The sequence below is a fragment of the Nyctereutes procyonoides genome, unplaced genomic scaffold (assembly GCF_905146905.1).
Source record: "Nyctereutes procyonoides isolate TBG_1078 unplaced genomic scaffold, NYPRO_anot_genome, whole genome shotgun sequence".
Classification (NCBI taxonomy): domain Eukaryota; kingdom Metazoa; phylum Chordata; class Mammalia; order Carnivora; family Canidae; genus Nyctereutes; species Nyctereutes procyonoides.
The window spans coordinates 21637464-21658374 of NW_026575135.1; the positions used below are offsets into that span (position 1 = coordinate 21637464).

Consider the following 20911-nt stretch of genomic DNA (forward strand, 5'->3'; position numbering starts at 1 on the left):
CCTGCACATCTCTGCTCACAAGATTTTTGTCAATTGAGCAATATAAAACCTGGTCTTGGGATCCCTGGGTGGCGCAGCGGTTTGGCGCCTGCCTTTGGCCCAGGGCGCGATTCTGGAGACCCGGGATCGAATCCCACATCGGGCTCCCGGTGCATGGAGCCTGCTTCTCCCTCTGCCTGTGTCTCTGCCTCTCTCTCTCTCTGTGACTATCATAAATAAATAAAATTAAAAAAAAAACAAACCTGGTCTTTATGCCTGTTTTTGTTTAAAGGCACTTAAGCATGAGGGGATGGGAGGCTTGTGGGTCATCTTTTATTCTCCTCCCCAACTTCGCTGGGAGGATCTCGTGACAGGACTTCTTATGGCCTTCTAAGGTTCTGATGAGGTGAGAGGCTTTCTGCCCCAGTCCCCTCAACATGGAGTTTCTGAGCAGGAATTCCAGATTCCTAGAATGGGCTCTTCTACAGAGGGCAGCCCGCATTGCACACTGCAGTCGATGCGGCCCCCTGTGTTTCTGCATTGTCCCTTCTGGTGTGTGGGACAAAGACCAGGGCAGTTGGCTCCCTACATTGGCTGGTTGTATCTACCCTTGGACCAGCCAGGCTCATCCTCAGCCTCATGCGTACTTGATAATCAGAGAGACCCAAGGGAGATGCCGGCTAGGCCCACTCCCCAGGGACTCTGGTCATAGCTGGGCCATCTCACCCCCAGATCCCAGCCTGCAACCCGGTGATGAGAACGCTCTTCAAGTTTCAGCCCTCACAAGAGGAGCTTTAGTGATAGAGACTAGAAAAAGAGGGAGCAGAGGACTCTTTTTCTTTTTTTTTTGAGAATGTTTAGGTCCTGAAGAGAAGCAGTCTGGATGTGAGGAAATGGCTGGGAATGAAGAGTGGAGATTTAAAGCAAGAGCGCTGCTGAGGGTTCTGATACGCTTAGTCATATTTGACAAAGGTAAGAGAAAATTGGAACCATTTAAAAATTATTCTTTGGTGGTCTAGCTGGTTTCTGTGATCATAACACTGCTTTTCAATTCAGACTGTGGCTTGCTTCATAACCTGTCAATATATAATGATTAACTAGGAATTTCTATGCCTGAGGAGAGACTCATGGTGCATGACACCCCTGAATGTCCCAAATTGCAAAAGAGAGTTCTATTATTTTCTATGTAAGTACAAATTCCTTAAGCTTTCTACAGGCAGTGAAAAGAGAGTGGGCATAAAACTCCAGCAGAACTTCTCAATGGGAATGGTTCTACCATTTGGGGCAGGAAAATTGTTTGTTGTGTAGGGCAGTTCCTGGCATTGCAAAAAGGTCTTACCCAGTGAAAATCAAAAGCACCCACTCCTCACTGTGACAATGAAAACTACCACCCCGCTCCACACACGGTTTTTTTTTTTTTTAAAGATTTTATTAGCTCATGAGAGACACAGAGAGAGAGGCAGAGACACAGGCAGAGGGAGAAGCAGGCTCCATGTGGGACTGATGTGGGACTCGATCCCAGGACTCCAGGATCACGTCCTAAGCTGAAGGCAGATGCCCAGCTGCTGAGCCACCCAGGCATCCCCACTCCCCCGTTTTAAATACACTCCCCCCTTGGGACTGGAACTGCCTCCCTGGAGAACTATTGCCAGTCAAGAGTAGTTGGACAATATCTGAGAAATTCAGCTCAAGCTTCCGCTGCCTGTGCCATACCATTTATTTAACTTCTGTAGCCACCCCATGTTGGTGGGGCAAGGGAGGAGGGGGCCCATCCTGTGAGGCATCTTATGAACTAAATGTTTGTGTCTTCCCCAAAACTCATGTGTTGAAACCCTACCTCCTCCTCTCACTCTGCCCCCGGCAGCCAAATGTGATATTAGGAGATGGACGTAGTTTGGATTAGATGAGGTCATGAGGGTAGGGCCTGCAGACTGGGATTAGTGCCCTTATAAGAATCAGGAGAGTGCTGGCTTTCCCTCTGCCTCTCTGGGTTTGAAGACACAACAGAAAGTTGAGATGTAGATAGCTGGCACTTGAAAGAGGGCCTTCGCCAGAACATAGCTGTGTTGGAACCCCAAGCTCAGACTTTTAGCTTCTAGGACTGTGAAAACTACATTTCTGCTGTTTACAAACTGCTGAATTACTTCTTTTTTAAATATTTATTTATTTATTCATTCAGAGAGAGAGAGAGAGAGAGAGAGAGAGAGAGAGAGAGGCAGGCAGAGACACAGGCAGAGGGAGAAGCAGGCCCCATGCAGGGAGCCCGATGCAGGACTCGATCCTGGGTCTCCAGAATCATGCTCTGGGCTGCAGGCGGCGCTAAACCGCTGTGCCATAATTTATTTTAAAAGATTATTTATTTATTTGAGAGAGTGAAATTGAGAGAAATCGCAGAGTGAGGAGAGAGCCTGATGTGGGACTCGATCCCAGGACCCTGAGATCATGACTTGAGCTGAAGGCAGATACTTAACTGACTGAGCCACCCAGGTGCCCCCAACTAAATTATTTAACTTTAGGCTGAAAGCTCCTTCCCATAATTAACTATATGTTGAAAATAAATTTTATTTATTTCTTTATTCATGAGAGACACACAGAGACAGAGGCAGAGACATAGGCAGAGGGAGAATCGGGCTCCCTGCAGGGAGCCCAACACAGGACTCACAACATGAGCCAAAGGGAGACACTCAACTGCTGAGCCACCCAGGTGCCCCTCCTTTGGGGTTTTAATTAATTAATTAATTAATTTATTTATTTAAGAGAGAGAGAGAGCATGAGGGGAGGGACAGAGGGAGAAGAGAATCTTAAGCAGACTCCCCCCACTGAGCATAGAGCCTGACTCAGGGCTGGATCCCAGGACCTTGAGATCATGACTTGAGCTGAAACCAAGAGTTGGTTGCTCAACCAACTGCGCCATTTAGGCGCCCCTCTTATGATCCTTTGTATTTCTGTGGTGTTGGTTGTTATTGCTCTTCTTTTATTTCTGATTTTGATTGGGATTCTTTAAACCAATTTCATTTTTTCATCTGTGCTAGCCTGTACTAGTTCAGTAAATCTAGTAGCGTATGCTAGTGAATATGCTTCCTGTTCTTTGGCATTTACAAACAGCTTAGTAAAAAGTGTTCCTGAAGTAGAATGTAAAGTTGTATAGTAGAAAAGGCTAGGCTGGTGATGTGTTCAAATGAACATATGCCAGTCAAACGGAAAAAAGCAGATGATCAGCCTATATCCTTTGCCACTAATCTGGCTGTGAGGTCTCTGAGCACCAAAAGTGCAAGATACATCCTTTATAAAATGTAGTAACAGTTTTCTGTTGTAATGTAGCTTAGGCAAAAAGCAACAATATTGATTTTTTCCTTCAGTCTCATGAAACTAAGGATTCTAAATATGCTGAGGTCAGGGACTATTAAAAAATCTTAAATCCTCTTTTAATGTTGGTTGAATTTTAGTTTGTTTAGTTTACTTCTTTACTCAAAGTGTGTCGATAAGTGTTTTCAATATACCTGTGTGTGAAAACAATGTGAAAAAGACGATTGAGATTTTGATTGTAGGTTTTTGTTTCTACCTTTGAGGAAGTCAGAAGAAAATAATTTTTCTAGTGGAAAATAGAATTAAATGGTAGAAACAGGGAAGTAACACTCAAAAAAACCGACCGTCCTCCTATTTTCAAGCTGTTGTCCAGGAATACAGGAAGAATTTTGAATCACTTTTTTTTTTTTTTTTTTTGGTCTTCCTTTTCAGAGAGGCGGGGCTCAAGATTTAGTCTGGAATTCAGATCCTGTTAATGACTGCTCTGTGGCAGCTAAACCAAGAGAACAAGCAGCTGCCCTGTTCATTAATTCAAACAACACCGGGTACAGAGCTTGTGCTGCAGAGCTTTTGCTACGGGATGGAAATCAATGTGTATCCTCAGTGGAAGTTGTGCCTTCAAGGACCTCATGTAAGTAATTTAGCAAGTCAGTAGAGCTTCATCATGAAAACTGCAATATGAAAAAAAAAAGGGGGGAAATTACAAGGAAGAAGAGGAAAACTTTAGTTTTAAGTCTATCCCATCCATCTTTTAAAAAATGTCTTTTTACTGCTGTTTCTGGGGTTGCTATTTGTTTCTCTGTTACTGTGCTGGAACTTCTGGTCTAAGCTGTTAAGTTGAAAATGAACTCTTTCCCTCAAATTCCTCGCGCTTTCATCAGATAAAGTCGGTTTGCTTTTACTTTTTGAATCTTCTGCTTCACAAATGCAATTTACTTCCAGAAATGTGATATTCATGGCAACTATTTTTACTTTCTTCTTTGCTTTTGAAACTTGATGGATAGAGGGGCCCAGCTAAGGCTTCTTTCTCTCCCATTAGCCACCTGCGGGGAAAGGAGTGTGTTTGCTTCTGAGTTAATTAGTATCCAATGGTAATAGCAATTACTAGGTTTATTGAAATATAACTATGTCATATAGTGTGCTATATTTTAATGAAATTTATTTAACCTAAATTTTTCCTTGAGGCATATGGAAATCCAGATGTTTTAGGGAATTATCATCACATTTCATCTGGTGATTTTAAAAAATGTATATATTTAAAGATCATCTAGGGGTGTCAGACTGGCTGAGTCCGTAGAACATGTGACTCCTGATTTCAGGGTTGGGAGTTCAAGCCCCACGTTGGGCATAGAGATTACTTAAAAAATAAAATATTTTTAAAAGAAAGATCATCGGGAATCCCTGGGTGGCTCAGCGGTTCAGCGCCTGCCTTTGGCCCAGGGTGTGATCCTGGAGTCCCAGGATCGAGTTCCACATCGGGCTCCCGGCATGGAGCCTGCTTCTCCCTCTATGTCTCTGCCTCCTCTCTCTCTCTCTGTCTATCATGAATGAATAAATAAATAAAATCTTTAAAAAAAATAAAAGAAAGATCATCTACAGTTAAGAAATAATTTATAAGCAGTTTTTAATCAAATAGCATCATTCTTTTTTTTTTTTTAATTTTTATTTACTTATGATAGTCAGAGAGAGAGAGAGAGAGGCAGAGACACAGGCAGAGGGAGAAGCAGGCTCCATGCACCGGGAGCCCGACGTGGGACTCGATCCCGGGTCTCCAGGACCGCGCCCTGGGCCAAAGGCAGGCGCCAAACCGCTGCGCCACCCAGGGATCCCCAAATAGCATCATTCTTGCAATTATTTTTGATAGTTAACTTCTAGCTTTATCACTAATGTCTAATCTCCATTTGCCTTCTTCAGTGAGAATATATATATATTTTTTTTTTTTTGGTAGCACTCTCACTTATATTTAACTTCAAGGTCAGAGTTTCTGAGTTGGAACTTCTTAGGTTTTCTTTTTCTTCCTCATGTCTTCAATGAAGTCTAAGAAATGGCTGTCTCTGGTTACAAAGGGAATAGTTGTTCTGATTCTCATTTTTCATGTGACTGGTTTTTTTAATGTGCCTTGAAATTACCATTTCATCCATCTGCCTAACGTTTGGTGGTTCTATGACTACATGAACTCTGAAATACTCCATGTGGTTTTTAAGTCCCTATCAAGGTACTCTTCTCCCTCATAGTATACCTGTGTTTTCCAATGTTCCTCAACAAAACTTGTCTCTTGTTGGTCTAGTCTCCCACGTACGTTATTATCACTTCCTTATTATGTTCAATCACACCACATTCTCTTCTCGAAAAATGCTCATCTGAAATGTAAAACTGATAGGACTTCATGACAGACTGAAATTGAGAACTAATGGAGAAGTCAAAGAAGTCTCCCAGTTTCTGGGTAGATGATGAGACCATTTGCTGAGAATGAGAGTAGAGGGCAGCCTGCGTGGCTTCAGCCCAGGGTCTGATCCTGGAGACCTGGGATGGAGTACCATGTCGGGCTCCCTGCATGGAGCCTGCTTTGTCTCTGCTTCTCTCTCTCTTTCTGTATGTCTCTCATGAATAAATAAAATCTTAAAAAAAAAAAAAAGAGTAGAAAAGCCCAAGTTTATGGAGGAGAAGAAAATTTCACTCTGGCCAGTTGATTTGAAGTGCCCATGGAACCTAGCCAAATGCAGGTGTCCTAAAAGGAGTTAGATGTTTGGGTCTGGACTGAGAAAACTAGGCTGGAGTTTCAGATTTATTATTTTTTTATTTTTTTGGAGTTTCAGATTTAGCAGTAATTTAAAATGTTTGTTTGTGAAGCTGTGTGGGTAGATGAGCTTAAGCTGGGAGGATACTAAAGAGAGATGAAAATGAAGCTAAGTGGGGAATTCCGAGAAAACATTAACTTTTAAGTAGTGGTTTGAGGAAGTATAGCAACCAGAGAGGTGGCAGGTAGGCAGGAAATCAGGAACTGTCATGGAAACGTGGGAAGAAGTTTCAAGAATGAGGTAGTGACCACAGTGTAAAGAAGGGGTTAAGAGAAGAGCAGCTGGAGAGCAGAAAAGACTCAGAGCCTGGGTGGTCAGAAAAAGTGAGTGGAGAAAGAGGGAACGTGGCCAGGAAAGCAGCACTGAATGTTTAACATAACACATAATAAACTGAAGTCCCTGGGTTTCCACAGGGGTTTCCACCCTATTAAATTAAATTTAATAATGTCTAAGAGTCTAATCGTCTAGGACTTAGAAAACTGTTATAAGTAGAATATTATAAAAAGAGTTCTGAACTGGCCAAGAGTAAAAGTATAACAAACTGGGCATCGGGGGCATTTAAAAAGTCTGGCGAAACAGGTAGAACAAGAAATGTAGTTGGTGCCTTGGGCTAAGAGTGTGCAGTGTATTTCAAAATAGACCATTTTGTTGGGTGAATTATACCTATCAAAATTCGTATCTCTGACCCATATCATTCTCCAGGTCCCCAGTCTAATGAAAATGACCTTTAGGTACTGCAAATTCAACATATCCAAATCAGAGATCCTTATCACTGCCTCCCACCCATCCCTGAACCTGCTGCTTCTCTGTTTCAGATCCAGCACTGCCAGCCACCCAGCTGCTTTGAAATAGAAACTTGTCATTCTCTTACAATATCGTCTCTTCAATCCTGTCTCTGCCATCAAGTTCTGACCATTCTTTCTCCACATTCTTTTGATTTCATCCTCTTAATTCCCACTACCACCATCTTTTTTTTAAACAATTAGTTTTTCTGTTTTTGTTTAAAGATTTTATTATTTATTCATGAGAATACACAGAGAGGAGACAAAGAGGCAGAGGCACAGGCGGAGGGAGAAGCCCGCTCTATGCAGGGAGCCCGACTGGGACTCGATCCCTGGGATGAAGGCAGGTGCTAAACCGCTGAGCTACCCGGGCTGCCCCCACCACCATCTTAATTCAGGTCCTGAAATAGGATTCTTAACTGGCCTACCTTCTTCTAGTTCTTCCCCTTCTTTCCAACCCATCTTCCACAAATCTTTTTTTTTTTTAAATATTTTATTTATTCATTCATAGAGACACACACACACACACAGAGGCAGAGACACAGGCAGAGGGAGAAGCAGGCTCCACGAGGGGAGCATGATGTGGGACTCGATCCCAGGTCTCCATGATCATGCCCTGGGCTGCAGGCGCGCTAAACCGCTGCACCACCAGGGCTGCCGGATCTTCCACAAATCTAATTAAGCAAATCTGATGTCATTCCCTTGACTTAAAAAAAATCTCCCAATTCTAATGAGGAAAAAGAAAGCCTGACCTCCAGGGACGCCTGGGTTGATTAAGCGTCTGCCTTCAGGTCATGATATTGGGGTTCTGAGATCGAGCCCCACGTCTGGTTCTCTGCTCACTGAAGAGTCTAATTTTCCTTCTCCCTCTGTCTCCCCTGCTCATGCTTTCTCTCTCTCAAAGAAAGAAAAAAAGGAAGGAAGGAAGAAATCTAAAAGCAAGCAAGCAAGCAAGCAAGCCTGCCTTACCTCAGCAGGACATGACCCAAGGCCCTTGTTGATCTGGCTTTACTTCACATGTTAGCTGCATCTCATTACTTTCTTCCTCCATACACGTAGCCTATAACACCATTAAGTTTCTTCCTGTTCAACTCACCGTGCTTTTTTTACACTTGATCCACTGTAAAGTCTGAGCAACAGTGTTGTACTAATATGATCATAAGCTTGGGTGCTTGGAGGAGTGTTGATGGGAAATTGAATCCAAGTGACTTGGACCAGTCATAGAGAAAAGACCTGGGATAGCAATGACTTTTTAAATTTTTTTTAAAGGTTTTGTTTTTAAAGAAATATCTACACCCAGCATGAGGCTCAAACTTACAACCCTGAGATTAAGAGTTACAGGGTCTACTGACTGAGCCAGCCAGGCACCCAGCAATTACTCTTCGATAGGAGATATAATCCCCCCATTTCACTCAATGCTTGTTAGACTGTATTTCTTACATATGTCATGATTCAAGGAACTATCAGGGAGAAAAGTATACCTAACAGAGTGAACCTCAAGGAATTTATGATCTGATGAGAAAGAACATAATTCTGTCGATTTTTTTAAAGGATTTTTTTGTTTATTCATGAGGGACACACAGAGAGAGGGGCAGAGACACAGGCAGAGGGAGAAGCAGGCTCTATGCAGGGAGCCCGAAGGGGAGCTCCATCCCAGGACCCCAGGACCATGACCTGAGCCAAAAGCAGATGCTCAACCGCTGAGCCACCCAGGCATCCATCCTGTCGAACTTTTTATAACAGAGTCAAAGTTAAAGACAAACTAGTTTTAAATACTTCTCCAGTTCTTCTGGAATAGCTATGCAAATTAAACTTTCTGAACTCCAATTAGTCAGGGTTGGCTGAGTTCTTTCTGGCTTACCTCATTTCTCTAGCAGACAGATAAGAAATAAAATTATTTACGGGTTTGAAATATGATACTTTTATAGCTCATAAAGAAAAATACTTAAAAAATCCCAGTAAAGGGCATTTCACAAAAACACATAGTCATTGTATTTATTTGTACTTTTCTTCTGTAATTGGGAGAGCTGGCATAGGGATGGCTCACAACCAGAGGTACTCTGAAAAGCTGATGTAATAAACTGATTAGTAGTTGAGGGTATATGAGTAGTGATTAAACGATCCCAAAATATGAATTTCAAAAGGCTCATTTTCTTGTTATGAATATCTTAATCACTACCTTTGTAAGCATATCTTTCAGACTTGTGCTCTTCCAAACCTGAAGTTGACCTGTACAGTGTAGGATGTTACTGAATTACTTTAAGTCAATGTAACCTTAATCCTTACATGCTTTTCCTAAAGGGGAAAGAACTGCTTTCCCATCTATGTCGTCATCAGTGCAACAAGAGTAGTTCTCTCTGGTCTGGGGAGGTGCTTATATGACCTGGTTGGGCTATCAACAATCTGGCTTATGCAGTGATATCTGGTTTGTAAGATATTTTTTACCTTCTTTATGCACTCAAGAGGTTCCTACTCAAATGATATATGGAAATATAAACTTTTCAATATTGGTCAAAAAAACCCCAAAATCTACAAGTGGTTTATTTTTTTTCTTTTTTAATTTTTATTTATTTATGATAGTCACAGAGAGAGAGAGAGAGAGAGAGAGAGAGAGAGAGAGGCAGAGACATAGGCAGAGGGAGAAGCAGGCTCCATGCACCGGGAGCCCGATGTGGGATTTGATCCCAGGTCTCCAGGATTGCGACCTGGGCCAAAGGCAGGTGCCAAACCGCTGCGCCACCCAGGGATCCCTATAAGTGGTTTAATAAGTGCACAAATTCTCAAAATTATATTATTTAGTTACATTTTTTCCTAGCTATAATCTTAACCATGAAGTGTTTTTAAAATACATAGTACTTATACACGGAAAAGTGGAGATATCTTAAGTGTATAATTTGAATTCTAACAAACTAAACACACCTGTGTAATAAGCACCCAGATTTTTAAAAAACTGAACATTAACCTGTTCTTTAATTTTTCTTAACTTTGAAGAGATAAGATTAGGGTTCTTTTCTGGATATTTGGTGGTATGGCATGCACCTTTATTATTATTTTTACTTATTATTATTTAAGTAATCTCTACACCCAGTGTGGGGCTCCAACTCACAGCCCCCAAGATCTAGAGTCACATGCTTCATCAACTGAGCCAGCCAGGTAGCCCCCTGGCATGTAACTTTAAAGGCAACATGCCCATTTGAACATTTCATTGTGGTAGGCAAAATAATAGCTCCCTAAAGATATCCATGTCTTAATCCCTAGAACTTGTGAATATTTCCTTATATAGCAAGGGAGATTTTGCAGATGTGATTAAATTAAGGATTTTGAGATGGGAAGATTGTCCTAAGTGGACCCAATGTAATCACAGGGGTCTTTTCAAGTGAAAGAGGAGGAGAGTCACAGGAGAAGTGATAAGGAAAACAGAGGTCAGAGAGGCCACAAAACAAGGAATGAAGGGAGCCTGTAGCTAAGGAAAGGCCTGCCCCCTAGGGAAGGCCGACCCACTGATACCTTTAAAAAAAAGAAAGACTGATGGGCAGCCTGGGTGGCTCGGAGGTTTGGCGCGGCCTTCAGCCCAGGGCGTGATCATGGAGACCCAGGATGAGTCCCACAGTGGGCTCCCTGCATGGAGCCTGCTTCTCCCTCTGCCTGTGTTTCTGCCTCTCTGTGTATCTCTTATGAATAAATAAAGTCTTTAAAAAAGAAAAAACAAAGACTGATATATATTTGACCTATAACATTAGTTTCAAGTGTACAATGTAATGACTTGGTGTATGTATATATTATGAAATGATCACAATGTGTAGCTAACATCCATCACCACGCATAGTTGCCTAGTTACAAATTTCTTTTCTTAGGAAACCTATATTGCTGCTTTGATTTGAGCTGGGCGAAACCCATTTCAGTTTCCTAACCTCCAGAACTGTAAGATAATACATTCGTTTTCAGCAACTAGGTTTGAGGTAATTTGCTACAGCAGCAATAGAAAACGAATACACTCTCTGCTGAATGTGTCCAGATTCATGTATATTATTGCTCACTTAATAGCTTTATATAGGTACCCCATAAGCATCTCAAACATATCCGAAATTAAAACTTTAGTCCCTCAGCTTTTTTCTCATCTTGGTAAATGGCACCAATCACCCAATTACTAATGCCAGACACCTGGAAGTCATCCTTGTTTCCTTCCTTTTTTTTTAAAATTTTTTATTTATTTATGATAGGCACACAGTGAGAGAGAGAGAGAGAGAGAGAGGCAGAGACACAGGCAGAGGGAGAAGCAGGCTCCATGCACCGGGAGCCCGATGTGGGATTCGATCCCCGGTCTCCAGGATCGCGCCCTGGGCCAAAGGCAGGCGCTAAACCGCTGCGCTACCCAGAGATCCCTGTTTCCTTCCTTTTCTGTTATCCCCTCACACCTAATCCATAATTTTCAATTCTGCTTCCACAGTAAAAATCTCCTATCATCCACGTGAGTCTCATTGCCACCATTTTTTTTTTTTTACAATTTGATTCTCTTTAATATGGAATGTATGCATATACCACAAAATACAAAAGATCGTATAAATAGGGCTGGAAGGGCAGCCCTGGTGGCTCAGGGGCTTAGCGCCGCCTTCAACCCAGGGCGTGATCCTGGAGGCCCGGGATCGAGTCCCACGTCGGGCTCCCTGCACGGAGCCTGCTTCTCCCTCTGCCTGTGTCTCTGCGCCTCTCTGTCTCTCTCATGAATAAATAAAATCTTTAAAATATATATTTTTAAATGTTTTTTAAATCCAACTCCTTCGAAGTTTGTCATTGGTGACTCAGTCATTTGAACGACCTTCATCAGGCGCCAGGGGAGCCCCCCTCGGGCGGCCCCGGGCGGGGACTGGCGGGAGGTTCCCTAGAGGGGAGGCCTCGGCGGCGCCTCCCCACCAACTGGTCGGCCTTACTTGCATCCTCATCCACACCCCCTCAGTCCTCCAGCAGACGCGCTCCGGGAGAGGCGAGGCGCTAACTCAGGAGAGGGCTCTGCGGCGGTTTCGGTCTGGGCCTACGACGTGCCTGAGGGAACAGACGGCCTAATCCCCCGTTGGGTGCCAGGTCAAAACAACCACCGCCAGCGAGGACCCGGGGTCCCCAGCGTGCGCGCGGCTGCGGCGGCAGAGGAAGAGACCGCGCCGGGGCGGGGGCCGAGGCCGGCGAGACCCAGCCCGCCACGACAACGGAAGGCGCCCCGCCCCTCGCCCCCGGCCCCCCTCCAAAAAACCGTTCGGCAAGGGGGTGGGGCTCGGGCGAGCGCAGCCAATCACAGGGCCGCTCTCAGGTTACGTAAGTGCGCGCTCGCCGACTCGGCGCTCGGGGGCGTGCGAGGCTGGGGTCGAGCCCGGAGGGCTCTGCGCGCGTGGCCGGCCTGCGGAAGCCGTGGGGGCGGACGTGCGCGGGCCCGCTTTCTGGGGCCGGCTTGGGCTCTCGCCCTCGAGGCGCGGCGGCGGCGGCGGCAGGCGGCGGCGTGGGAGGGAGCTGCGCGCCAGCTTGCGGTGAGCGCCCCGCGTCGCCGGGACTCGGGGGCCGGGCCGGGAGAGCATCCTCCGGGCCCCCACGGCCTCTTCCTCCGGCCCCTGTCTTGTGGACCTCCCCGCGTCCCCAGGGCCCGCCCAGACTCGGGCCTCGTCCTGTCCTCTGCAGGCCTGAGTGCCAGGGCCCCTCTGGAGTCGCGTTACGGGGTCCGTGGTGCGACCCGCGGAGCAGACAGGTTCCCGGCGGCCCCCCCGGGGCAAGCAGCCGGCGGCCCCGAATGGACTCCGTGCCCGGGTAGTGCTGTCCAGGAAGGGGGCGGGCCGTCCTGGGAGGCAGGGTTCTGTCGCGGCGGGTGCAGGAGAGGGCGGGGAGCTCCTTGACAGACCAGCTGCCCTGGGGTGTGAAGGGGTCAACCAGGAGATGACATCGAAGGGCTGGGCTGGGCTTCCTGACTAGTTCAGGCGTTTATTTTTTTCGCCCAAGTCTGAGCACACCTGTGACATTGTTAGAGCCAGATAAAGTATGTTTGGTTTCTCTGAAAGAGGAGGGGTGGGTGCGGCTTAGCAGTCTAGATAATTGTTTAACCCAGCTGTGGAGGCTCTGGAAGGAGCCAAACCAAACTAGATGAATCTCAGGCCACTTTTACATTTTTATATACTCCCCCACCCGGTTCTTAATCCCGAGTTTCATCCCCGCTGCGCCGAGGGAAGAGTGATCTTTCGTGGCAGGACCCGGAGCAAAATATTGGATGTTAATGGATGTTAATGATCAGACACTAGGCGAACACTGGATGTGGCAATATCCTGCATCCTGGTTTGATTTTAGGTTCTGGTAATTCTTTTTTTTTTTTTTTTAAGATTTTATTTATTCATGAGAGAGAGAGAGACACAGACAGAGAGAGGGAGAAGCAGGCTCCACGCAGGGAGCCCGACATGGGACTCTATCCCAGGTCTCCAGGACCCGGCCCTGGGCTGAAGGCGGTGCTAAACCGCTGAGCTGAGCTACCGGGGCTGCCCGATTCTGGCAATTCTTTTTTTTTTTTTTTAATTATTTATTTATTTATGATAGTCACACACAGAGTGAGAGAGAGGCAGAGACACAGGCAGAGGGAGAAGCAGACTCCATGCACTGGGAGCCCGATGTGGGATTCGATCCTGGGTCTCCAGGATCGCGCCCTGGGCCAAAGGCAGGCGTTAAACCGCTGCGCCACCCAGGGATCCCCCGATTCTGGCAATTCTTAACTGTGGTTTGGGACAAGTAAATTATTTTGGCTGTACCTCAGTGTCCCCCTCTGTAAAATGGGGCTGGTGAGAGGGCTGTCCTGGATGAAATGGTTTTAAGGCTTGTAAAGCTCTTAACACAATGCTTAGCAATTCAGAAGTACTTCTCAAATGTTTTTTACGGTTTCCTCTGCTCAGTGACTGCCTGAGCCAAATGTTCCTGAGTCTTTTCCACAGTTGAGTGGAATGTTTTTCTGGAAAGTGTTGATCACCTTTTGTCAGCATTTAAAACGGGAGAATGCAGGAAGTGGTCTTTAAGAATTGGGTTTCTCAGAGATTGCCAGGGAATTCAAGATGAAAGCCTATTTCTCTGTTATTTATCTGTATTTTAGTTATGGTTTTGAAATGGACAGAGATAGGTGCAAATATCTAATCCCTCCTGACTTTCTGACCTTTAGGCTTGAGGGGACTATGGACAACAAACCTACTTTATAGTATCTATTTAAAAGATTTCTTGTTCTTAATAATGAAAACTTCAAATATGTCTGAAAGGACAAAGACGGTATGACATCCTCTCCCAGTTATCAAGATGCAACACATTAATATGTTATCATGTTTGTTTCACATCTTTGCTTATGGTATAACTTAAAAAAAATGTTAGCTAAAGCCTGAAAAACCTCATTTTTCCCCCCTTTTCTCCCTTTCTAGAGGTAACTACTTTCCTGAATTAGTGTGGAATTTTACTGTAGATCAGTAAACAACATATAGTAGTGTTGTGTACACTTTGAAAAACTTTTAAAAAGGTACCCTATTGTATCTAACTTTAGAATTTGCTGTTTTCCTCTAATGTTTTTTTCTGAGATTTATTAATATAGACAAATATAGACATAGTCCAATCATTTTAATTGCCATCTGGTATTCCACTGTGTAAAGAATCGAGTTTTATCTTGTTCGCTTTACATTATACTTGGTGCAACTTAAATTGTCCTATTACAGTTTAAGTCCATTTTGCCACTCATTCATTATTTTGCCATTTATCCATTCTATACTGGTTATGGGGACTCTGGTCACAGTTCTCAATATAAAAATATATCTCTGGGATGACCTCTTAGCCAGAACAAATAATAATATATACTGGGCTGAGAAAAATTATTTTGTTTTTGGGGCTTCTATTTGGAAAAGAGAACTAGTTAAGATCTATTACCTGACCTAGTATCAAGTACTAGATTTAAGATTTCTAAAAATCAGAGACTGGTCTTTCTCAGTTCTGTTTCTCTCAGCTTTCTTTATAGTGCTCTGCACAGAGTTGAGAGTAAATATTTGTGACCTTGATTATTTTTACTTTTGGGGCTCTCATAACCCTTCATATCTTTGAAGAGAATGATGGCTGGCCATTTTCAAAACTCTGCACTTTTAGTTTTGATATTTCCAGTGCCTTTAAACTTTCCCATTTAAAAAATAAACTTTCCCATTTTGCCATTCAATTCAGAAACAATTAAAAGCATTTTCATTCATTCATTCATTCATTCATTCATTCATTCGAGACGCAGAGAGAGAGAGACAGAGACATAGGCAGAGGGAGAAGCCGGCTCCATGCAGGGAGTCCTGTGTGGGACTCAGTCCTGGTCTCTAGGATCACACCCTGGGCTAAAGGTGGCGCTAAACCGCTGAGCCACCAGGGCTGCCCTAATTAAAAGCATTTTTAAAAAAGCAAGGTATGCAACATCCTTTTGTAGAGTGTTAACAAATGTATAATATATGCTGCATGTATATAAGCAAATACATCTGCTTTTCTGTATGCATGATTTATAAAAGTATGCATAAGAAACCAGTAACTCCTAACTTCTGGGGAGACGAACTATGTGGCTGGGGAACACAGATGAGGAGACTCTGCTGTACAGCCTCTTACGACTTCTCAGTTTTAAACCATGTGAATATATTACCTAATAAAAAAAATAAGTTAAAATTATTTTTCAAAACTCCAAACTTCTCCCCCTAAGAAGATATTTTACCATATTTTTAAGATTTAACTTCTTTCCCAAAAAATGCTTTGGTATTGGGATCCCTGGGTGGCGCAGTGGTTTAGCGCGCCTGCCTTTGGCCCAGGGCGGGATCCTGGAGACCCGGGATCAAATCCCACGTTGGGCTCCCGGTGCATGGAGCCTGCTTCTCCCTCTGCCTATGTCTCTGCCTCTCTGTGTGTGTATGTGTGACTATCATAAATAAATAAAAATTAAAAATGCTTTGGTATTAATAACATTTTTGCCTTTTTCGTAGTTTTTTTGGCTAGTTTAGTCTCAGTTTTGGTAGAATAACCTTTGAGTTACTTGGTAAATATTAAGCATTGCAAGATGAAGTTTACTGTTCTGTTCAAATAAAAACAAACTGACCAGCCATGAAAGATTTGCTTTGCCTCACGCAGCAAGTTGAATATCACCAACAATTTATTCAGCTCAAATTTAATGATCAGTGAAAGAAGGATTATGTAAAGAACATTTAAGACCACCATTTTTGGAAAAATATTTTTGTTTTTAATGATTAGGTAATACTTAGATCTTAGGAATATAACTCTCTTGACAGAATGCTTATTATATTTATAAGTGCTTTCTGTTGGGTGGAATTAGGTTCTACTGGAGATTAAGTTCAGAATGGGCCTATGATGAAGCAGTTTGCATGCTCACAGAAGTTCAAGCCTAATAGAGATGAGATGGCAGCTGTTGCGATTTTTCCAGCAGGTTTTAGAGTTTACCCTGATCTGAAGAGCAGCTGCCCTTCTACTGGCATCCTTCTTCAAGCTTCTCTGTATTCCTGATCGCAGATTCTAATATTGACAGACTTCGTGAAGCAAAAGCATTGAATAATCCGTGAGGTGGAATTTTACATTGATTTAGAGAAGTTTAAAATGCTCCATAAAACATCTCGTAGCCCTTGGCCCTGAGTTTTACTTCGATTGGAAGGTATAGATGGCAGGAGGGAAGGGGTGGGCAGAATAATTGAGCAAAAGTATATATATGTTTGGTAGGGCCATAGTACTCGAGGAAGGCAGCAGCTGAAAGGGGTGAGGTGAAGAGGAACTGAAGTTTATGTAAAGGTTTTCAAGAAGAGGCAATGCTTAGACTGACGTTTGAAGGATGAGGAGGAGCCCAGGCCAGAGGGAAAGGAAGTTTTAAGTAGAGGTACTTATATCTTAGAAAGGCACAGAAGAAGTTTGTAGACTCAGTAGTTGAACTGCAGGTACTTTGGTATGGCTTTGGCACAGAGTAAGGATAATTGTAAGTCTAGGAGAAGTGGTTGGAAAGATGGGCTAGGTCCAGATCAGTAATTTGGACTTTATCCATATGTTGTATATTCTGTGGAGCATGATAATTTATGAACTTTAGAAAGATCGCTCTGAAAGTCTGTGAGAGGCAGGGCAAGACTAGAGATAGGCAAACTACTTCGCGGCAGCTGTTAAACAGTGGTTCAAATCTTAAATGAGGGGGTCCATCTAGGGGGAGTCCTGGTGGAGATAAAGAGGAGAAGTTAGATATGAAAGATACTCAGAAGGTGGAGGGGCCCCTGAGTGGCTCAGTCTGTTAAGTATCTAACTCTATCTCAGCTCAGGTCTTGATCTCAGAGTTGTGCATTCATTCACACCCAGTATGGAGCCTACTTAAAAAAAAAAAATATTCAGGAGGTATTCAGAACTGACAGGGCATAGGAGGTACAGAGTAAGGAACCAGAGACGATAAGGACGTCAAGTGTCAAGGCATTTGGATGAACGGAAGTTCATAACTGAATTGGAGAACAAGGAAGGAGGAATAGCAATGAAGAAAAAGAAAATGAATTCTGGGGGATCCCTGGGTGGCGCAGTGGTTTAGCGCCTGCCTTTGGCCCGGGGCACGATCCTGGAGACCCAGGATCGAATCCCACATCGGGCTCCCGGTGCATGGAGCCTGCTTCTCCCTCTGCCTGTGTCTCTGCCTGTCTCTCTCTCTCTCTCTCTCTCTCTCTCTCTGTGACTATCATAAATAAATAAAAAAAAAGAAAATGAATTCTGATTGGGCCATTGACTTTAAGGTGTGTGAGTCAGGCGATACCTTATAGGCATTTGGAGTTGTTGAAAATTAGTAGGCACTGGCTATAGGGGTTAATGAGGTTTATAGCCAGTTATAGGCCTATTTTTAATTTTACTTTCTCTTCCTCAGCACTAATCACAGTGCTTTATGTATAGTGGGTGTTTAGTGGGAAGGTGAATCCATCTCCTTCCTTATAAGTTGTGATTTTGAATCTTGGGGAAGTAATTTTCTCTCTCAGGATATACATTTCCCTTTCTGTGAGAGAGGGTGTTGAACTAGACCAGTTGTTCTGAGTCACAGTTTTGCAGTAGTCTGGTATGTGGGAATCAGTTGTGAAGTATGGTAAGTAATTTCTAACCAGTGAGCTGATGTTTGCTTGTCTTTTAAATGGGAGCTGATTCATGTCATGGTTACTTACTTGCATTCCAGTGTGTTTTCTTAAGTGTGAGAGAAAGAGGTGGGTTTAGTCAGCTGGAATCTCCTAGCTCTGTATGTGCTGGGGTGGGGATTGGGGGCAGGTTACACAGGAGTAGGGGGGAACAAAGGTTTAAAAAGCACTGTATTAAATGGTGGCTGGAGGCTTAGAACTGCAGCATTCTGTGTTTCTATCTAGGACCTATCATTCCGATGAGAAATCATTTTTATTTTTGCAATTTTAGGAATTCTATTTTAAGAACCTCTCACAAAAGAGACGAGCCATGGAGAAGAATGGGGATAACCGGAAGCTTCGAGTTTGTGTCGCCACTTGCAACCGTGCTGATTATTCCAAGCTTGCTCCAATCATGTTTGGCATTAAAATGGAACCTGAGTTCTTTGAACTTGATGTGGTGGTACTTGGCTCTCACCTAATAGATGATTATGGGTAAGATGAAAGCATTTTCTTATGATATTCTTCATTGTAACATGGTGTACTGGAGAGAGCTAGGTTCTTGTAGCCATGTGGACCTCACCTCAAATCCCAGTTCTCCCTCATAGTTTTTATATGGGCTTGCAGAAGTTGCATCGTCAGTTCCTCAAATAAAAATGGATTGAAAACCTATGTTGTAGGTTCCTGTGAAGAACGGAGCTAGTGATACAAAGTGTCCATCACAATGTGGCTACATGGGTGCTTGATAAATGATAGCTGTAAATATTTTTATTATTGCTTGTTACATTCAGGAGAAGTGCCACTTATAAATATGTGTTGTGTGACTCTACTAATGGAACTTCCTGTAATATGTTTTGAGAGTTCTACTAGTACTTATTTCTTAAAACTCATGGATAGATCGACAGCATATAAAGTAGTAGATATGCAACAAGATTTAAAAAAAATCTAATTTGCAAGATAAAGTAGAATGTAGAATTGCCATTATTTTGATGTTTATCATTAGGTTTGTTATTGGTCACAGTCTAAATTTGAAAAATGAAAGTTGGGAAATCTTAGAAGGAACAGAATATCTAAACCAAAGATGAACATTCATTTCGTTCTGGGTAATACAGTGGCATTTAGTGCACTCTTGTGGCATAAAAACATTAATGCAGCTTCCAAAGACAGTCAGTAATATATATGAAAGAAGCTGGTGTTAAAGTAAAATTGCCTTTTCAGACTATTCTTTAAAAGCAAGGCAACAACAACAACAAAAGCAAATGAAAACCTACCTCTAAAAACCAGTTTGCTTTAAGGAGAATACTTAGAAAAGAAACTTACGGATAGCTCAAAAATTCATAGGTTTTAAAAATGTAAAATGAATTCCGGCTATCCACCGGGTTTTCTTACATAGGATGAAGTAGAAGAGAAATTTTAGTTAGAGCCTGAAATTAAGTCTCAATGGGTTCCTTTACTTGAGTAAAGTTCAGGAGGAAGACTAGTGGGATGGAGGATCTCAAGGAAATGGTGTTAGGTTTCCCTGTCTGCCTATGTAAGAGTGGAAAGGCAGTATTTGTCTCACAAGACTGTTAAATATGACAATTGGCTGGTACTTAATGGAAAAGTTGTCTAAAGTACATCCTAGGGACTCCTGGGTGGCTCAAGGGTTGAGTCACTGCCTTTGGCTCAGGGTGTGATCCTGGAGTTTCCAGATTGAGTCCCACGTCGGGCTCCCTGCATGGAGCCTGCTTCTCCCTCTGCCTGTGTCTCTGCCTCTCTCTCTCTGTCTCTCATAAATAAATAAAATCTTAAAAAAAAAAAAGTATATCCTAACATAAGTTGGTTGCTTCTGGGTGAGGAACTGAATGACTGGGAAACAAAAGTGAGAAGGTAGCCTTTTCACTGAAGAAACTTTAGTATTTAAATTTTAAACCATGTGAATGTATTATCTATATTTCAAAGACATTAAAACAAATAAGCTACCCTCTATTTCAACTAGTTGGATAGTTTTTTTTTAAACATCATTCTTATGCTCTTAAGAACTGAGTGAAAAAGGAAATCAAATAAGTAACAACAGACTAGTTAGAAACTCAGTTCATTTATTTCATATGAGTTGTTTTTGTCTACAACAAAATTGAGCAGAAGGTACAGAGGTTACCCTATATACCTCTCTGCTTCCACACATGCATAGCCTCTCCCATTATCAATGTAAGCCTTCCACCTCAAGGGGTACATTTTTTTACAGTGGAACCTATAGTGACACATCATTATTATCCAAAATCTATAGTTTATATTACAGCTTGACTTGGTGGTATAAATTCTTTTTTTTTTTTTAAGATTTTATTTATTTATTTGAGAGAGCACAAGCATGAGCAGGGCAAAGAAGGAGAGAGAAAGGGAGAAGCAGACTCTATGCAGAATAGGGAGCCCAATGTGGGTCTCAATCCTAGGACCTTGAGATCATAGTCTGAGCGGACAGCAGATGCTTAACTGACTGAGTCACCCAGGTCCCTCACCGCCCCCCCCCTTTTTAAGAGCGAGTGAGAGAGTGTGTGTGCGCGTGCGTACATGCAAGTGTGCACTTGAGTAGGGGAAGGGACAGAGGGAGAGAGATCCTAAGCAGGCTGTACATGCAGTGTTGAACCCAATGGGCTCAGTCTCATGACCCTGACATCATGACCTGAGCTGAAATCAAGAGTTGGATGCTTAACTGACTGAGTAACCCAGGTACCCCTTAGTGATGTAAATTCTGTATTTTTTTTTTTTTTTTAAGACTTCATTCACAAGAAACAGAGAGGCAGAAACATAGACAGAGGGAGAAGCAGGCTCCCTGCAAGGAGCCGGATCCGGAACTTGGTCCCAGACCCTGGGATCATGTCCTGAGCCGAAGGCAGACGCTTAACCACTGAGCCACCCAGGCATCCCT

The 20911-nt window shown here is 43.1% G+C and overlaps 1 protein-coding gene across 4 annotated transcripts in view; it reads left to right on the forward strand.

The window, feature by feature from the left end:
• The first annotated feature begins 3838 nt into the window (after positions 1–3838).
• The window catches only part of GNE (glucosamine (UDP-N-acetyl)-2-epimerase/N-acetylmannosamine kinase), a 44350-nt gene continuing 27277 nt past the window's right edge, over positions 3839–20911 (forward strand). The window contains exons 1-2 of one of the 4 annotated variants that reach the window (XM_055302213.1): positions 3839–3916; positions 18299–18501. In XM_055302213.1, the coding sequence (XP_055158188.1) occupies positions 3866–3916; positions 18299–18501 (254 nt within the window). In that variant the 5' untranslated portion in view covers positions 3839–3865. The other 3 variants (XM_055302214.1, XM_055302216.1, XM_055302215.1) reach the window with 3 other exon arrangements.